General features: G+C 38.9%; 1 protein-coding gene across 5 annotated transcripts in view; it reads left to right on the top strand.

Annotated features, from left to right (window-relative positions):
- Positions 1-19,980, top strand: part of gria1a (glutamate receptor, ionotropic, AMPA 1a) — a 127,513-nt gene that overhangs the window by 23,486 nt on the left and 84,047 nt on the right. For all 5 annotated transcript variants that reach the window (XR_005130606.1, XM_017698359.2, XM_017698358.2 and 2 more), the window contains exons 3-4: positions 5,879-6,118; positions 18,242-18,426. Coding sequence is in view for 4 of the 5 variants with exons in the window: in XM_017698359.2 (XP_017553848.1) it covers positions 5,879-6,118; positions 18,242-18,426 (425 nt within the window). In the remaining variant the exon portion in view is untranslated. The remainder of the gene's footprint in view (positions 1-5,878; positions 6,119-18,241; positions 18,427-19,980) is intronic.

The raw sequence follows: 19,980 nt of genomic DNA, 5'->3' as shown, positions 1-19,980 counted from the left end.
TTGCCAATGTTTTCTAACCTTGTATTTTGATAAAAATTTGCCGATTAAATGGCAGATTGTGTTGGTGTAGCCAGGCTTAGACTAGTCATCAGTAGACAACTAAATAGTGGATTTCAGAGTTCAACAGGAATATGTGAGATGGTAAGCCTGTGATGTGAGGAGGTGCCTGTGATGTGAGGTTTGGTGGTTCAGCTTTGGCATTCTGAGCTAAGCTTTTGGATTGTAGGCTGTGGATCAGTTATTTGCAGTGCTGGGCAGCCATGCAACATTTGGCATCTTTAAATGTGTCCTAATTATCTCTGTGCTGTTGTCAATTGATTACTGTTAGCAGCCAAGCATTTTAGTAGTACAAGGAAAGTACATTGAGACAGGTTACTAGCTTATAGACTTGAATGAAGTTTAGAAAAAGTGACATTGCAATATTTTAGTTTTGCGATAAAGGTTAAGGTGTTTGAAAAACCAAAAAAGGGTTAAAAATATTGTCCACTGAGTGGAAAAATGTATGTAAGACAAAATGTATTGAGTTGAAACCTTTTTTGCACCACAGGGCATGATAGTGGCAGTTTTCAAGAATCCCATTTCTTTTTTTATCAAAGCAAAATCCAGCTTCGATTTAGAGTTTCTACAACCCTGTTTTCAAAAATGTTAGGATGCTGTGCCCAATGTAATGTATTCAACATATAAAATGTACTTTTTTTTGTTTTTTTTGTAAATATATGTCCATTTTGAATTTGATGCCAGCAACATATTTCAAAAACATTGTGTAGTAGCACTTCTTTTTTAACAACACTATATGAGCATTTGGACACTGAGGAAACCAGCTGCTATGATTTTGAAAGTGAAATGTTTCCCATTCTTGCTTGATGCAGGATTTCAGCTGCTCAAGTTCAGGCAGGCAGGCCAGTTTAGCACGGAAGCTCTTTTACTATGAAGCCTTGCTGTTGTAATGCATGCAGAGTGTGGTTTGGCAGTGTCTTGCTGAAATAAGCAAGGCCTTCCCTGAAAAAGATGCCATCTGCATGGTAGCACAGGCTGCGTCAAAGCCTGTATTTATTGTTCAGCATTAATGGTGCCTTCACAGATGTGCCAATCACCCATGCCTAATGCATTAATGCACACCTATACCATCACAGTGGCTGGCTTTTGAACTGTGTGCTGAGAACAAGCCAGTTTGTCCCTGTCCTCTTTTAGCCCAGAGGATGCAGCGTCCATAATTTCCAAAAAAATTTCAAATTTTGATTTATTGGACCACAGGACACTTTTCCTTTTTACTTTACCTCAGTCCATCTCAAATCAGTTTGGGCCCAGAGAAGGCAGAAGGGTTTCTAGATTCTGTTTATACATGTTTTTTTCTTTGCTTGATAGAGTTTTAACTTGCATTGATAGATGCAGCGATGAACTGTGTTTATAGACTGTGGTTTTCAGAAGTGTTCCTGAGCCCATGCAGTGATTTCCACTACAGAATCATGTCTGTTTTTAATGCAGTGCTGCCTGCGGGCCTGAAGATCATGGCCAGTCAATATTAGTTTTCAGCCTTGTTCCATGCACACAGAAATTTCCCTGGATTCTCTGAATCTTTTAATGATGTCACATACCATAGAGGATGAAATCCCCAGGTTCTTTTTTTATTTTACACTGAGAAAGTTAGGAGTGGTGAATCCCTCATCTTTTGAAAGACTCTCTGTGATGCTCTTTTTATACTCAGTCATGCTGCTGACCCATCCCAACTTTTTTGAAATTAGTTGGTGGCATGAAATTTAAAATAGGCATATATTTTTCAAAAAACAATAAACATTTCTTAGTGTCAACATTTGATATGTTGTCTTTATACTATTTTCAATTAAATATAGGACTTAAATGATTTACACATAATTGCATTGTTTTAATTTACTTTTTTATTTAATTTTGAATTTCTTTGGGTTGTAATATGGGCGTGGCACTGATTACAAAATGACGACACAACTTTAGAGGTCTATTAGGGCTGTTAAAGTTAAATATTTGTTAAATCCAATAAAAAAAAAATCACATTTGAATGTTTAAAGATACCTCTGTTGTGGCTCCTAGTGTTTTCCATGCCCATTAGTTAATGACACGTCACACGACGACTACCAATTGGTGGGACGTACATTGCAAACAAGCAGTGGTTTATTTTGGCTTCAGTTAGAACTGTGCAGGGATATTTGATATTTAGCCACGCAATCATTCTGAGTGAAGCTTTAAGTTTACTATCAGAATAACACACAAGCAGAAAGTAAGCTGCTAGTTTAGCTGGGTGGTGATAGGAACCAGGGATCACAATGTCTACAGTGCAAATGTAGCCATGTTATTCTATCCAAAACAATCAGTGAACCTAGTGAATATGTCTGCTGAGATTTTAGGTTTAATGTTAGTAATGATGAGATGTCAGTAAAAAGTACTTTGCCTCACAATGCCCTGCATGAGTTTAGTTTTTAGGCCAAAATAATATCTCAGAAATATCATAAAACAATGCCTTAAGTGTCAGGCAACATATTTCCAACTATGTTATGTAACACCTTCTGTGAGGCAGCGTCTAATTTTCCTTTAATACAGTTCTTTCAGAAACCTTCAGAGGTTAGCTAATTTGCATATTGCGCATTTCTGCGATATCAGCTCTGTAACGATAAAAATTAAGACACAATATATTGTGCAGCCCATCCAGCCTGTGGTATAAATCAGCCAAAAGTATGAACTGTATAAAGCCATTTCAAGTTAGGCACACATGGCATATGGTAATGTGTGGAGACTGATCTGATGTGCCATATGTCTTCAGTAATAGCTAAATCAGAGGGAGGCAGGCTCTATCTTTCTCTCTATCTCTCTCCCCACACCCTCTCTCCCTCTCCTTCTCTCTCTCTCTCTCTCTCTCTCTCTCTCAGCCCAAACAGAATTATAGTAAGAGTCATCATCAGCTGCAGGGAAACAGTTCTGTATGATAAGATCACATCCTATATTACCTCTGAGCTCACTGCAGCTCCTGTCACCAGCGTCAGACACTTTAATACACACCGACTCAGCAGCGCATGCGCAACTGTCAATATTGCACAGAAAGAGTAGCTGAAAATAAAGCTTTTGTGTAGTGTTCCACTATTCCACTGCCAATTAATGTAGTCAGTTCAGCTCTTTGATGAACTCTATTGTTCAGCCTTTCATTGGTGGGTGTGTGTCTGTGTGTAGTTGAAAGACTCCATTTAGCTTGTTCCTAGGTTAGATTCGCCGCTGAGTAGCAAAAAATATTGCACAGCATGTACACACAACCCATATTTACACAGTGTGATTTTTCTGATCATTTTTGTAACTGAGATTTAAATTGAATTTGTTTTATGTAGATTAGGGTCCAGGCCTGTTTATTGGCCATGAAGACCAGCTTATTTACTCTTTTAGCGTGAAGCTTGAACTATGAATGTAGTGGAACAGGCTACCAGTTAATGGGCTGTGGTTGAGATGTCAGTGGGTTGTGGGTGTGACGCTGACTGGCCACTTCTTTAAGTACACTTACCTTGTACCTGTACTCATTGTCCATTTTATCAGTTACTTTACCATATTAGTGAACTTTGAAGTTCTACAGTTACAGACTGTAGTCCATCTGTTTCTCTGCATACTTTTACCCTGTTCTTCAATGCCCAGCACCCCCACCATCATAGAGCAGGTATTATTTGGAAGGTGTATCATTCTCAGTACTGCACTGACATGGCAGTGGTGTGTTAGTGTGTGTTGTGCTGGTATGAGTGGATCAGAAGAGCAGTGCTGCTGAAGTTTTTAAACACTTTCCACTCACTCTCCACTCTATTAGACACTCCCCCCTATTTGGTCCATCTTGCTTATATACAGCTAGAGACTGTAGCTCATCTGTTGCTGCACAGTTTGTGTCCTCATGTCCTTCATCAGTGGTCACAGGACGTTGCCTACATGTTGCCTATACTATTTTGTGCTTGATTCCTGCTGCTTTGTTTGTGGTTAATGTTGTTCTGTCAGTACAATGTAGTCTATCCTTAGCACAATGTAGGCAGTCACTGATGCATGAATGAAAGGAAAGAGAAAAAAGAAATAAGATACAGAGCATGAGGAGCACACGTGGGCATGTGCTGGACAGCAGTTCCTGCCCTGCTCATGGTGGGATGGGCTTTTTGCTGGACACTGGCCATGCTTGTCTGTCCTGCAGCCCCTGTGGCCCCTCAGGCAGCCCCTGCTGAGCCCTGGACCCTGAGCAGTGAACAGACTGCAACTTCAATCTGTTTTGGTGAAACGTGAGGCTCATGGCTGGAGTAAAAAATAACCCCTCGCCGGGGCAAAGATAGCAACGAGGAGCGACATTGCCGCATTCAAAATGGACCTGGTGGGAAACCGGTTAAGGAAATAGGTTTGAAAACAGATGGTGTCCATTTTGCCTGGAGTGGGGGGAGGGCAGAGACAGAGATATCGAACAGAGAGGGAGATAGAAAGGGAGTGATGATGGGGCAGAGAGAGGGAGAAAAAGAAAGAAAAGCATCCTGCTGTTAGGAAAATGTCAATGAAATCCTCCTCTGTGCGTATTGATTAATGTCCCCCTTTGCGTATCCCCCAGCCCCACAAATGCACAGCATGAACCACTTGACACTCACACAGATGCCATGTTATTGCTTTTTTCGGTTTATTCCCATTGAAATGACGTTCACTTGTTTTGAGCGGCCTGCATTGCTGATAAGACTGTAGCTGACAAGTGTCTTTGTTTCAACAATTGAAGCAATAGTTCAAAACAATCAATGTAGAGAATGAAAGATGAAAAAATAAATCAATTAAAATGTGCATTTGTAATAAATAGACTTAGTGGGTTGTTCACATTTTGAGTGATAAGGTATTATCAGGTCATAAAGCTGTGTTTAGCAGGTTCTCCACAAGGGGGAGAACTCAATGAAGCACACAAAAGCAATTTGAGTGCAATTTGCACTCAAATTGCTTTTGTGTGCTTCATTGAAAAAGAGGAAATCCACACCAGCACACAAAATCATACATGTTTTACAAATTGTGAGTATATGAAGGGAAAGTGTACATGGAGCAAAATGCATTGTTTAACTAGATTTGCGCTGAAGAGCTTAGCCTACAGGCTAACAGACTACTCCAGTAATCTTTAATATGAAAAACTGTTCACTCAGTGGGCATCTTGGCAACAGCTCAGACAGCTATTCCCAGTCATACAAGTCTTGGCTCTTATCTTTTTGAAAATGTGGAGATATAAACCAGATACTGAAAGCCATATTGATAGTTCAAAAGCATATTTAAAATCACTGGTAAAGTCAGAACAATATAAAATATAAAATTATTAAAATTAAATAAAAATATAAAATTAAATAAATAGGAAAAAACATTTTAAAATAATGCACAATAATATGTGAATTTTTCAGTTTTTTTCATTCTTTTATCCTATTCATGTGTATATCTCCACTATAAGCAAAGGGCTTTTCCCACTTACACCAACAAGGCATAAACCCCTGGGGAAGGTGAATGTACACCACCTTGTACATTCTGTATAGGCGAGGTATATTTTTAAGCAGTGATTATATATACTGGCATGGGCAGACATGTACATGAAAAATCTCAGATACAGTATTTGCATTGACCCACAGTTCCCATATCGGTGCATCCTGACTGATTACTTGATTAATTGTCAAAATAATCTGTGAATTACTAATATAGTTTACAGTGAGAGCCTTGAACTTAACTCAGCAATGATGTGAAAGTTCCAGTACTTCTTTGCTATATTAGATTCATAGCTCATAGCTGAGCAAAACTAAAGAAGCAAACTGTAGACACCAACACATCTATATACATTAGGGAAAGGGTGCCTGTTTTTCTCACATACCTTACATCTCTTCTGTTGCAGTCTGTTCGCAGTTTGCGAAAGGCGTGTATGCCATCATCGGAGTGTACGACAGGAAGACGGTGAACATGCTGATGTCATTCTGCGGCGCGCTGCACGTCTGCTTCGTCACACCGAGCTTCCCCATCGAAACATCCAACCAGTTTGTGATTCAGCTGCGGCCTGAGCTGCAGGATGCCCTGGTGGGCGTTATCGAGCACTACAAGTGGAGCAAGTTTGTCTACATCTACAGCTCAGACTCAGGTAGGCACTGAAGTGATGAGCCCTTCTCATCTTAGCTGTGTATGGTGGGTTAAATTTAAAGAAATGTCTTAAAGAAACTTTGCACTCTATTAATTTTTTTTCTTCAGTTGCCTTTTTCATTATGTACAATTTATGACAAATTAACCAAGAGATGTTTTTTAAAATATATTTTTGAAGTTATATTAACAGATATTATTATAAGAACATTTGTTTGCTTATGACGTTACCATTTCAGAGCTATGAGGACTTGTTATGACAGCAACATCTTTATTCCCATAAAATGGCTTATTTGACGTTGCAGTTTTCCTCACACTGTATTAGTGAACAGGTTTAACCGTAATAAGTGTGACAGTGTGACTCAGCTGTGCGTGTGTGTGTGTGTGTGTGTGTGTGCGTGCGCGCATTGAGGAACAGCATGCTGTAGTGAGTTCACGCAGAGTGAGTTCACCACTCCCTGCTCTCTGAGCTTGTTTATGCATTTGCTCTGTAACCAGTTTGTCGCTCTGTTTGGTGACAGTGAAATTGTCTTTCCCTGAAAACAGTGTCAGCCTGAGACAGTGCACACAACAGTGAGTCCTAATCCTAATCCAAACCTCAGCGCAAAGGTCCTTTACCTTTATGTCAGTGAAAACTCTCAAGCAAAACTCTGTTTGCCCTGATGAATGGTTATCTATTGCAAACTTCTGGAACAAATTAATTTTGCAAATTCATATAATTTACCAATAGCCCAACTGCTTTGACCGCACTGTCCTTGAAGGGGATTTCTCCGTAGAGCAGCACTGAAGATCCAAAATGGAAACAGGCCTGATCATAGCAGTGTCTAAACACATAACATTACTTTCCAACCAGCTATAAATTGAAGAGGGATTCCACCAATTTTCCAAACTTCTTGCATAATTCACTTAAAATTGTGAAGTTACTCAAAGTAGTGAGTATGAAATGCCCCATTTTAAATGAAGGTATGTGGTCAGAATATCTCACTGTAGTTGCAATATGAGCTGGAATTGCTCACTTACTTATTTACTGTTATCTGGCATGCTTGTCTAGTATGTGCTTCTTGGGTAGTATGTCCTTCTTGTATGTACAGTACCTCCCTCCCCTATTTCCTCCCGTGTACTTCTCTTTATATTTATTTAGGAGCATGCTACTGTGGTGTAAGCCTTACGCTGAATTTTTGTATTCTAAATACATATGACAATAAATCAGCAATCTTCAATCAAATCTGAAGTATTTAAGCATGTTAAGGCAAAATAGTATAGTGCTGTGAAAAAAAATTGATCCCTTCCCTTTTTTTTGCACATTTGTTACACTTGAATGTTTCAGATCATCAAAGTACTTTTAATATTAGACAGTGATAACCCAAGTAAACACACAATACTGTTTTTAAATGATGATATAATTTTTGAGGGAAAATTGTTGTTCAGTGCTACCTGGCCCTATGTGAAAAAGTAATTAACCCCCTTGGCTACTAAATCATCTAGTTAAGCAAATTCAACTGACTATTGGGATTAATTTCACTGGCCACACCCGGACATGATTACGGCCAGACCTGTTGAATTTGAGCATCACTTAAATAGAGCATGTCTTGCATTGTGAAGCAGGCTAGAGTGTCTCCAAAAGCAGCACATGATACCACATTTGAAAGTGAGAGCCATTATCCACAAATGGAGAAAACTTGGAATAATGGTGAACATTCTCCCTGCAAACCTCACTTGCCTCAGTTAAGGTTAGAGTACAGGATTCCACAGTGAGAGAGACACTGGGCAAAATGGCATCCTTGGGAGAGTTGAAAGGTGCAAACTACTGCAAAAGGAACACAAAGGCATATAGCTGACCACCAAGAATTTTAGGATAATATTCTGTGGACTGATGAGTCAAAGGTGGAAGTTTTTGGAAAACATGGATCCCATTACATTTGGGCCAAAATTCCTCTCTAGTGATGTAAAAGACTCATCACAAGTTATTACAAATGTGTGATTGCAGTTGTTACTGCCAAGGGTAACACAACCTGTTATTAAGTTAAGGTGAGCAACTTTTTTGAGTGTGAAATAAATCTTTATCTTCAATAAATGGAATCATAATTGAAAAACTGCGTTTTACATTTACATGTGATGTCTTTATCTTATATTAAATTTAGTTGGATGATCTGAAATGTTTAAATGTGACAAATAAGCAAAAACAAACTAAAACAGGTGGGGGCAATACATTTTCACACCTCTGTACAGTAAGAATAAATATTATTTTGGATTTGTTTTTTTTTACCATTATCAACATTACATAAGTCAGGGGACACAAGTAGGTTCACTGGTCATTTTGGATAGTAAATATTAATTTATAGTTAGGACTAAAAGATTACATATTGAAATTTTCAAGAGCTGCAGTTTTTTTATAGCCCACATTATTAACAATGTTGTCTTAACAAGTTTTAAGTCGGGAAATTTAACCTAATAACAGTGCCTGTTAACACCCATGCACTGTGACATCACAATCACAAATAACAGGCAGTAAGCCACACTACATTAATCGGTCAAGCTGCAAGCCAAAGAAGTGGAGGAGCTAGTGAGATAGCTAGCTCGCTACAACAAATGTGTACATTTTTTTTCATCAATCTTCTCATTTTCTTAAAACCACACTCCTATAGTTCCCTTTGGTATTCCCACAGAAAAAAAAACATTCAAAGCTGCCCCCTCAGTGGCCAATTTATTTGTTTTCTGCATAGAAAAGAATCCCTAAAAGTGCACCTGTGCTGGACAGTGGCAGGCAGCCTCTGCTGTGCTGTGCTCCTCCTCATGCAGGTACATTTTGACACACCTGTCAGCACCAGGTGTGCTGGACCCCCCCAGCTCCCCCATAGCTGATCAGCTGCAGCAGCCCCATAATGCTGCCATCTGTCACAGGCTTTCGGCTCGGCCGACCATGACTGGAGTTGGATGCTGCCTGCATACTGCAGGGCTTCTTTGAGACAGAGAGAGAGATCCAGATAAGAGAGAACCCTCTCTCTCTCTCTCTCTCTCTCTCTCTCTCTCTCTCTCTCTCTCTCTCTCTCTCTCTCTCTCTAGGTCTCTCTCCCGCTCTGTCAGCCTCCGTTATTGTCCTGTACTCACAATAGGATCGTGTCAGCGCTGGGCTATCTCAGTGGTTGGGGGTTTTGATGTATGTCTCTGCACAGGCCACGGGTGTCTGGTTGATGGTTTTATCTGCTGGAAGCTGCGAGGGCTCTGGGTTAGGACTGTAGGGCCATTAACTCTCTGTGACTGAGTGGAACCATATTGCCGGAATCCATATTGCCAGCCTCCTGTTGCCTGGATACGGTGCTGCAATGTCCATGGGGTTATTTTAAGCCTTTTAAGGAAATGCTTGTTTGTGTAGAGGTCTGTACGTGCTCGAGGCTGTCGAGTGCACGTGTAAATGTGACACAGATGCGAATTCTCTCACATACAGTAGTGTCTCCTATAGAGTGTGAGTTTATCTCTTGTAGGGAATAGGTCATGCTTTCTCATTGTCAGGCAAGGAAAGACATATGCTGTAGCTAACATGGTTATTTGGTGCTATGTAATCTTGTCTGCTTTGTGCGTGCATATGTACTTGACATGAAAAGTAAATATTTGTCTATTGCCTCTAATGCACAAGGGATACATTCAGATTTAGGAAAGTTCTGCTTCTTTCATGAGCGCCAATAATGTTGTTCATGTGTTATTCTCACTCTTGAGACTGACACTTGACACTTTAAAAACTGACTTGACGCTTAAAAAAACTAAGTGTTTTGTTTTGAAACTTGTCCTCTGTTGTGTACTAAATAACATAACACATGAATTATTTATTTTGTTTAATGGGAAACATAATATTCAGTGTCCACTATACTGAACATTTAGATTTTGGCACAGAAAATGTGAGAGTTTTTGAAAAATGAATAAAATCATTGTCATCAACATTACTGAGTCTTGTTAACATTTCACGTTTTCTGTTTTTGTTGTATGTTTGATTTCAGTAAAAAAGTTTCTGAAGTCTTGGAACTACCTAGACATCTGTATGATATATATTATGATAATTGTTATATCATAATAATAGAAGAGCTTATTAACACAAAGCAAATAGACTGATTTACATTACTATATCTAAAATTAATAAATGACTGAAACGGTCAAGGTCATTGATGAATAAAAGTTAGATCATCTGTGTTTTTAATATATATATATATATATATATATATATATATATATATATATACATATATATATATATATATATATACACTAGCCCAATATCATAGACAGAAATAAATAAATAACATTTCTGAAACATAGGAAATGTTTGGTTGTTTTGTTTGGGTTTGTTATCCTGATGATAACAAATATGTTACATTTTCAAAACCTTGCAGATTTCATGTGCTTAATTCCAGTGTCCAGTATATTGGACAGGAAATCTATTTACATCATTGAAAAGCAATATAATCCCCAAACTAATATAATTGAATAGAATCACCTACTGTCACTTCTCAATGAACAGAAGATTCTACTAATGGTTGTTTGTAATGTGTAAGTCTATATTGAGTCCAGATTACTAGATTTAGTTTACCTCAAATTTAATTAAAATTGACTAAATTAAGATTTATCCCAAAATTTGTGTATGTAGAAATAAATTTCTGCTTTTTCCATTTTTACCTCTCACAAGAGAGACCTTCTAGAAGGACATGCATACAAAAACATTTTAGGTTTCATTTGGACAATGACATCTCACCAGCTGCCATAAATGAAACAGTAAATTATCAACCAACACTAAGACTGAGTTCTGTAGAAACACGTCCAAGGGAGTGTAGTGCTTCTATAGAGTTAGATATCTGGGAAAAAAGACCAATAGACTAGACGTTTGTAAGTATGAGACTGTTATGAGGAGGACCAAAAGTCAGGTGAGTAATTTAGCTGGTTAACTTTTTATTTCAACTTCAACTTTGATTGACAAGCAACAGAGGAATGTTACTCTGTTTAGTACTTTTCAGAAAGAAGAAGTGACGGCTCATCTTGTTTCTTAGCCTCTGAGGTTCTCAAATTTACGGCGTCAAAGTTCATTTAGATGAACTCGACACAAAGCGAATTCATTCAATTTTTTTTTTTGCCTAGCAGATGTTATTGTGTTTGGTGTCATCGTGGCTTAAGAGTTGATGAACAGATATTTGGTTAACTATGGGGGAAGAAAAAAGTCTGATATTAACATAAGGCTTTATGTTTATTATTTTAGAAGTTTTATTACTCAACCATAGACAGTGTTTTCCTGTCAGATGAGTAAAAGAGGGTGTCACTTCAGAGGAGCTAATGAGCTAACACTAGAGCTGGATGCTGATGAAGATGCAGTATCTTCTACACAAGCTATTTTGAACAATGTGTCAGTGTATGCAAGTTCTGGACATAGCTAACATTGGCTAGAGTAGTTCTGTATTAACTGTGGACAGTTTGATTATGTAAGTAGGGGTGTGGCCCAAAGAACAATTGTTCTACGAAAATTTGGCCACAGGTCAAATTTATTTGATGACCCCTGCCTAGGGGTGGGCGATATGGTATTACACATTATTTGCATTTTCAGCAACTCAACGCAGTTTTTGCATGACATTACATACACTGGGTGGCCAAAAATATGTGGACATCCCTGTTAATTGTGGAGTTCTGTTCTTTTAGCTGTATCCATTACTAACGTGTATAAAATCAAGCACATAGCTATGCCGTGTTGATAGACAAACTCTGGCAATTGATTGTGTTGTACTGAAGAGCTCAGTAACTGTAAACAGCTGCACTGCCATAGGATGCCACCTTTGCCTCAAGTCAATTTGAGAAATTTCTGCCCTGCTTGGTCTGCCCCAGTCAACTGTAACTGCTATTATGAAACGGAAGCACCTAGGAGTAACAACAGTTTTGTTTCTATCTTTTATATTTTTACAGTAATTTATACTGGAAGGAGATACTAATAAAAACGTCTTGAAGAGGGCTTGGTGCCTTTGATTTTTGTCTTAAGTCTGACTCGACTAGTCTTGGTCTTGGACTTTGACAAGGGTGGTCCTGACTACAGACCTGATGAGAAGCTATACACATGCCTAAGATCATTGAGCGCAATGCAGAGAGTCAGTTGGAGTGATGTGTAGCACACCACTACTGGACTTTGGTACACTGTTCTTTGGAGTGATGAATTGTGGTTCACTATGTGGGACTCTGATGTACGAATTTGGGTTTGGTGGATGCCAGGAAAAGCTACATATATATGATGCATAGTTCTAAGAGTAATGTTTGGTGGAGGAGGAATATTGGTTTGGGGTGATTTTTCAGGGTTTGTTCCTTTTCCAGCGTATTAAGATATTTTATATCTTTGACCTTCTCATCCCACATCAGTGCCTGACCTCATAAGCACTCTTCTGACTAAATGGACACAAATTCCCACTCCAAAATCTTGCAAAATATAGCCACAAAGTGAGGCAGCTCAATATTATTGTCCATGGTTTTTGAATGGGATGTGCAACAAACTTATGTGTGAACCCCACCTTTAAGCCTTACTTTAGGCTTATATTTTATATATTTTTAAGTGTCTCTGTATGTTCTAATATATTGTCTGCTGTATATCATATTGCATCTTGTACGTGTGGAGTATCTTTCTTCTTATGCTATTCACATAAACTAACGTTGTTGGTATGGTGTAGTAACACCGCTGCTTTCTACACTGTAGACTGGGGCTTGATCCATGCCTGGGCCCTACACTATACCAATAAGAGTCCTTGGGCAAGACTCCTAACACTACCTTTGTCTACCTGCGTAAAATGATTAAAATTGTAAGGCACTGGATAAGGGTGTCTTGCAAATGCCATAAATACAATGTCACTGCTCATTCATTTATGCAGTGCCGCACACATGTGCCCCAGAGCCACAGTGCTAAGACATTTCATTCACTTTGCCAAAAAAGGTTTGGCTCTCACCCGCACCCTTGAACTCTCTTGACATTTCGAATATCAGGAGGTTCTCTGAAACATTCTGCCACGATTTGAACATTTATACCTGCTTTTCAATGTCCGAGCACATTTAGTGTCTGATCATTTAGATCTTTAATGCCGGCTGTGAATGGGACATAATTGTACTCCATGTTTGAAGTTAGCTGTGTGTAAACTCATCGGTTTTTATGTACATGTACAGGATTAAGCTATGTCATGACCACAGAATGAACACTGCCAACAGTTCAAATCAGAGACAAACTCCATCTATTGAGAAGAAATTAAATTTCCTTTTCTCCTCCTCTCAATGCCACGCTCTTTTATTGGAGAGTTATTTTGTATTTGTGACCCAGATTTTCTTTGTGGTTTTAATATTTTTTTTAGTAAATGCATTTGCGACTGCCTGGTGTTGATTAACTGTTCTTTTTCATTTTATGGCTGTTGTCGTGAGCTTAAGGCCTTTATTTAACAAACATGGCTACAGTATTCTTTCTCTGCATGGTGGTCCCTTTTATGTCCCTAACAATAAATGAGACATTTACTCCTGCTTACACTGAAGGGTATAATAAATTATAGCAGATCTATTCTTCCTGTAGCTGTGGTTTTAACGCTGGCTCTTGCAACAGCTGTTTCTGTTTGGCTTTAAACAAAGGCTGTTAAATTCAAGTACGGTTCCTTTTATTTTGGGTGCCGTTTCAAACATAAAACAATCTTGAAAAGTCCATTAAACCTTTCATAAACAATCCCACCATAAATGCCCACTGAGGCTTATTAATGTCTCCCTGTAGTCCTCACTCAGCCGCAGCGTAACTGCTTGCAGAAAGGCGATAACTTTCCTCTCGCTGCTTTGTTGACGGCTGTGTTGACTCTGCGGATATTAGCGGGGCTCAGAGTTTGTTTCTTTTTGTAGATTCTGGACTTGTGGATGAATTAGACTGTGAATCACACACAGAGACAGTGCTATTCTGAAAGGGCAAAATGGGCGTCTCAGGCTGAAGTACGGGAGCTGGCCGTGGTGCTGAAGTACTCTGACTAAAGGCTTTTAAACTGGAGAGTTTATAGGAAGCACATGTCTGTGATTATGATTAACATTGGAGCTGTTCTTTTAGTTGGTAATGTTTATGCTACCCTGCTCACATCAACATTACAGCACTGTATTAGATAAGTGTATACACACACACACACACACACACACACATATATATATATGTGTGTGTGTGTGTGTGTGTGTGTGTGTGTGTGTGTGTGTATTGAATGAAAGATCAGCCCTGCAAATACAAATTAGATTTTATGATGTCTATGAAGCAATGTGCACCTCAACTTAAAAATACTAGTCTGTGCAACACACTTTGTCTTTTAAACTGTGTGTTTAAGCTGAACAACCATCAACTTTAGTGCTGAGCACCCAAGAAAGAGCGCCACGTCATCCACAGCTGACCAGTCTATACTGAGGTTCAGTTTCTAGAAGCCTGCTCATTCATTTCTTCTGAAAAGGATAGTGATAGGAAGTTTGTCTCTCCTTTGCTGCAGTAACAGCCTTTACCCTTCTATGAAGGCTTTACAGATTTAAGGATTTGACTGCATTCAGCTACTGCAGCATTAGTGTGGTCAGGTACTAATGTTGGATGATTAGTTTACAATCACAAATACCACTCTAACACATTCCAGAGATACTGGATGGATCTCCATCACTCCAAAGAATGCTGTGCCTCTGCTCTCTAGCTGGTGCTGGGCATGGTGACCCTAGGCTATTGTGCATCTGCTATTCTACTGAGATTACACAAGCAGTGTGTGAGTAGTAACACCTGTGTTAGTAATGGGTTCACATTAAAGTAGATAAGTTTACTAATTATAGGGGATGTCTGCAAACGTTTATCACCACTACTGTGTGCATTAGCGTGTTTTACATCAAACCACTCTGAATGACTTTGTTTGCATATTAATGATTTAATAATTAAGAAATTAGAAAAAATCACACCAACCTAGAGGTGGGCAATATACTGACACATTATTATTATTGTGACAAATCACAACACACTTTTCAGAGCACATCATGTTTACATCTTAGTTATTTAATTATGAAAAAAAAAAAATTTGGTGGAATTCCCCTTTAATACTGACCTAGGGGTGGACAATATGTCTACATATTGTTGCACAGAAAATCTGAAGATTTGTCATAAAGTTGAAGAGAAAGCTGTCCCTGGTTTTAAGATGCTGTATACCATATTGCCAAAGTTACTTCACAAAAAGACTAGAAGTGAAGCTTTGAATTTCAGACTTCACCCAACATGAACAGATTATACAAACAAATTTGGAGCTTCAGTGTTATCCTTCTGAAGCTCAATGGAAGTCGTTAGTCCTTCTGTTTCATGCATGGCATGGTCCCAAGCTCTCGATTTGAGAGCAGTGTTGTTTCTCTATTTGCGAGTTGAAATGAGGACAGTAAACACTGCCAGCATTATCCCTCAGCGGTTCTTACTTGTATGTAAAAGATTTTGTTTGGAGCTGTACCTGTGCTCTTATAGTAATCAGCAGCTAATCATTCAGTGCTTTAATAGCTGTGTTGCAGCTGCTGAGAGCATTGTTAGTGGTGTGAAATAATTGTGGCCAGTCTCAAGAGAGAACTGATTGGTCTGGTGCTGGCTGAATGTGGCTCCTCTCTCTGCCCGTAAATCTAATGCCAGAATCAATGGCCTCACTAATCAGGCCCACTTTCCTTTAAGTAATTAAACAGACTCTCGCTCCCCTTCTGTCCACTTCTGCTGTTCTGCTGTACTGTCTTCACTGTATTAAGTATGTATAAGTATTCATATTATATATATATATATTTTATTGTGTGTGTGTATGTATGTGTGTGTGTGTGTGCGTGCATTTGTGTGTGCATAAAAAGAGTGCGATTTTGAATGCTTTTAATGACATATGGATCAATATGCGTGTGGTTCATGAAACCTTCAGATGGGGACAAGCGGAGATTTGAGCACAAATGATGGATCAGCTTTGGTTCACAGCCTGATTCATGCAGATGTTTCAGTTAGCAGCCATTAAACAGCATTCAGCAGCTCCTAAGCTCATCGCTGTTCTAGTAGGTGGAGTTTGAGGTCAAACTGTACTGTCCGCTGTGTACCGACAAAACTTTAAAGAGTTCAAGTTAAAACATCTGTAATGAGTCAAATGTGCACTAAGCAAAGCATCTCAGTTGTTTAAAGAGTGTAGAATTATGTGATTGTGTAGTGTGATAATTTAAATAACATATTCAAACTCTCTACTGTTGCTGTGTATGAGATGCTTCTGCACTAGCTGTGTTTTATTTCTTTTTTGGTGATGTCAGTATTCAAATCAAAAGCACAGGGTAATAAAATGGATCATGGAGTAGTTGCAGTATTTATTTATACAAATACACGTAAATAAGTACTTCCACTTTTGTACCGGATTGCTATTTGCATAAGTTATTAGTATTATTGTTGTTTTCTAATTTTAATCTCATTATTGGTGTTATAGATGATATTGGTAATTGTTTTGATTAGTTACCCACAAATCAAGCAGAGTCCCCAATGATACTTTCTGATGCCCTGTCAGTCTGTGATTGGCTCGATGGTTGCTGTGTAAAACTGGATCATTAGGCTCTATGGCAGGTAGAATTTCTTCTACTGTCACAGGAAGAACAGTCTGCGCTGTGTTGTCTTGGCTAGGATGACAGTGTTCCTCTCCCACTTCAGGTCCCTGCATATGGTGGTGCCCAAGAAGTAGAGTGTCCCAACTGTGGAAACTACAGAGCCATTGCTATGCCATGGGAGGGGCGAGGTTCAGCAGGTGGTTGGCTGTTAGTTGGTTGCTGAAGATAAGCAGCTGTGTCGTCTTTCTGGGGAAAAAATAAAGCAAATAGAAGAACTGATCCTTAGTCAACATAATGTTGCTTGTCGCTCAAACTTAGCTGTTCACTGAACTGTTCACTACCATATTTGCCTGATTTTTGCTCTACCCTGTTGAATAAAACAGTAAGGTGAAAGTCCATTGTGACTGCAGCTTCTGGCAAATGATGGCTTAAGCTCATTTCACACCAGACATAATAACCGGCCGCATGGTGCACTGTGCTGCATGCAGAGTGCTCCTGTGTTAATCACTGTAGACATTCACACCAGCCACGCGCATCACATGACAAGCACAAAAAATTGGCCTGTTTTTTACATTTTACATGTGGCATGCTAGCAGTTTCTAGGTAGAAACAACAAGGAAATGCAATGTTCTTGCTACATTGTGCAATATAGGCCAGCACACAAAGAACAAATGCAGTTTTAACTCTTTGACAGCACAAAGTGCCTTACAGACATGCATCTCCCCTTCTACATTTAGTTATACATCACATGGTAAGAAAGCTAGCAGTTGTCATGGCAGTAAGTCAGGTTTTTCATTGAAGTCAAAGGCATAAACAAAAAGACAAATAAAAAACTGTATTTTTGTAGTTTAGGCTTTCATGATCTACCATGTGGGCAAAAAGAATGGACAGGATAAAATATTCCCACTTTTGTTTGAGTCACTGCAAAAAATAGGCTGTACTTTGAATGAGACCTGTTATTCTGTTTATGCTGGAGAGTTTGGTCGTTTGCTCAAAATGATCTTGTTTTGCTGGGTTTAAATGATGTAAAGACGTGCATCTTTTATGACTAGGCAGCTTATTGCATATTGAATATTTTTTGAAGACCTGCTATGTTGTTCTTGGCTTAGTATTTTAGTGATGCGTTTGATCTCATAACTTATCTTAGATTGCATTATAAAGTTTTAAGAATTAAGTATTATGAGTTGGTGGGGATGGTGCACCATAACTGTACTGCCCAGGGGCATCTGATATCCCTGCAAATGTGTCCTGAATTTAAATTTGTTCTGGTTTCAGTCAAGATTTCTGCGCCATTTCTTTGTCGTGTAACTCAAACACCAAACATGTCTTGGCTGATAACCTACATTTGCAGCAGTGTGAAAATAGTACAAAGATGATTTCACTTACAAACCGTAAACAGACAATGAAAAAGTCTGCAGTCTGACGAGTGTTTCTTATAGAGGCCTTCTGACCTTAAGGTGGTATTTGTAAATTACATTCAGAAAGCATCCCAAAATGTAATGGCATATATTTCACTATGCACATTTGTCTCTTGCCTTTATTGCAGGACTGACGGTTCTGCAGAAGGTTCTGGACACAGCGGCCGAGCGGAACTGGCTGGTGACCTCGGTGAACGTGGAGACCATGACCGAAGCATCCTTCCTCAAAGTCTTCCAGGACCTGGACAAGAGGAAGGAGGGCCAGATCATCATCGATTGTGAACTGGAGCGCCTCACCTCCATCCTGAAGAAGGTAACCAGCTGTTTAGCTTCTCCCTGGGCTTGGTGAAAAATCTTGCTCTGGCTGTAATTGCATAGCTTCTTCAGCATTCTTTCCATCTCACAGCTAGTCTGGTAAAGGTCACTTCCTAAAAACAGCCTCAACACATATTCTAAGGGACACATCTAGTGCGTTAGTCACCCCCTGCTTGTGCCAAGTGGCAGGCTATGAAAATATCTCCTCCTTCACCGGTAGGCCTGGGTGACTCAACTTTAAAACGCAATCCAGAGCATTCAGACAGAGCCTGTGGCTGCAGTTATCGCATCGAGGGCAGACTGCTCACTCACACAAAGCATCAAGGACAGGGGGAGATAAATAACATGCCAACATTCAGAGCTGGTAGCAGCAATAAGACATTCACTCTGTCACATCTACCGTCCTCAGAGAAGCTTCCTGCAATCAGAATTACCTCTGCTAGGTCTTGCATGGTGTATACTCCTTCATGCACCTCTTCTTACATTTTGTTTAATTATTGCTCATCTCTAACTCATTGAAAGGAGGAGGAATTCAGGCAAATGTCTGGATTCTAAACTTTCAATCTATACCACATGTGTTTGATGTTTATTTTAATATGATGCAACATTAAAGTCACTCTTATAGGCTTGTTTTGTGGAAAGAAAAAACATCCTTTACATGTTTGACATGTTTTAATTCATTCTTGAAATGTTGAAAAAATGTGAAAGGTCAGTAGTTACTAAAGCTTGTCAATGCAGAATGGAAACGTGATTCAGTAAATAACTTGTAAATATGCAATTATTAGAGATGCACATTTTGACCAATAATTGACCATCATTAGTCACCAATTAATCATTAACCAGCAAGATTGAAATCAAGGACACCATCCTTTTAAATATCTGTTATAATATCAAGCTGAGCTGCGTTCAAAGCCATTGTAAATTCTTCACATATATACCGTATTCTGTATTAATGCACAGAGATATTAAAGAGTATTCCTTTTATGGACAGTGAAATGTAGTACTGACAGGCGGGACAAGGCATAAGCATGTATATGAAGTAACAAAGACAAAAACATATTTAACATACTCTGCATAAAAATGCTGATTTGTTTACACCCAGGGGCTGATAACTACAGTTGTGTGTAAAAGTTTGAACAACCCTGGTCAGATGAAATGTTTGTTGGTTTTCTAAGTCAAAATAATTTAACATCCTCTACAGGGAACAAACCTTAATATGGCATTGTTTTTAGTTTCTTTTTCTACTTTTTTATTAGTTTTCACAATTTCATTTTTTTGCTGAGGTTAATCAATTGGAAAAATGTTATTTTAATAGTAGATTAAGTTCAGAAAACAGTAATTGTGCATGATAATGCGCAGAAATGTGTTCTCTGTAGAGGATGTGTACTAATTGTCACTTTGAAAATCATACGACTGTACTTGTTTATTATTATTTGAACAAAAGCCTAAAACTGTTGGGCTACTGAAAGCTCTGTATCAGGGGTACACAACTCCAGTCCTGGAGGGCAGATGTCCAGCACAGTTTGATGATTTACCTGCTCAAACATGCTTG

The sequence above is a fragment of the Pygocentrus nattereri genome, chromosome 8 (genome assembly GCF_015220715.1).
Source record: "Pygocentrus nattereri isolate fPygNat1 chromosome 8, fPygNat1.pri, whole genome shotgun sequence".
Classification (NCBI taxonomy): Eukaryota; Metazoa; Chordata; class Actinopteri; order Characiformes; family Serrasalmidae; genus Pygocentrus; species Pygocentrus nattereri.
This window is presented reverse-complemented; position numbering and strand designations above follow the sequence as displayed.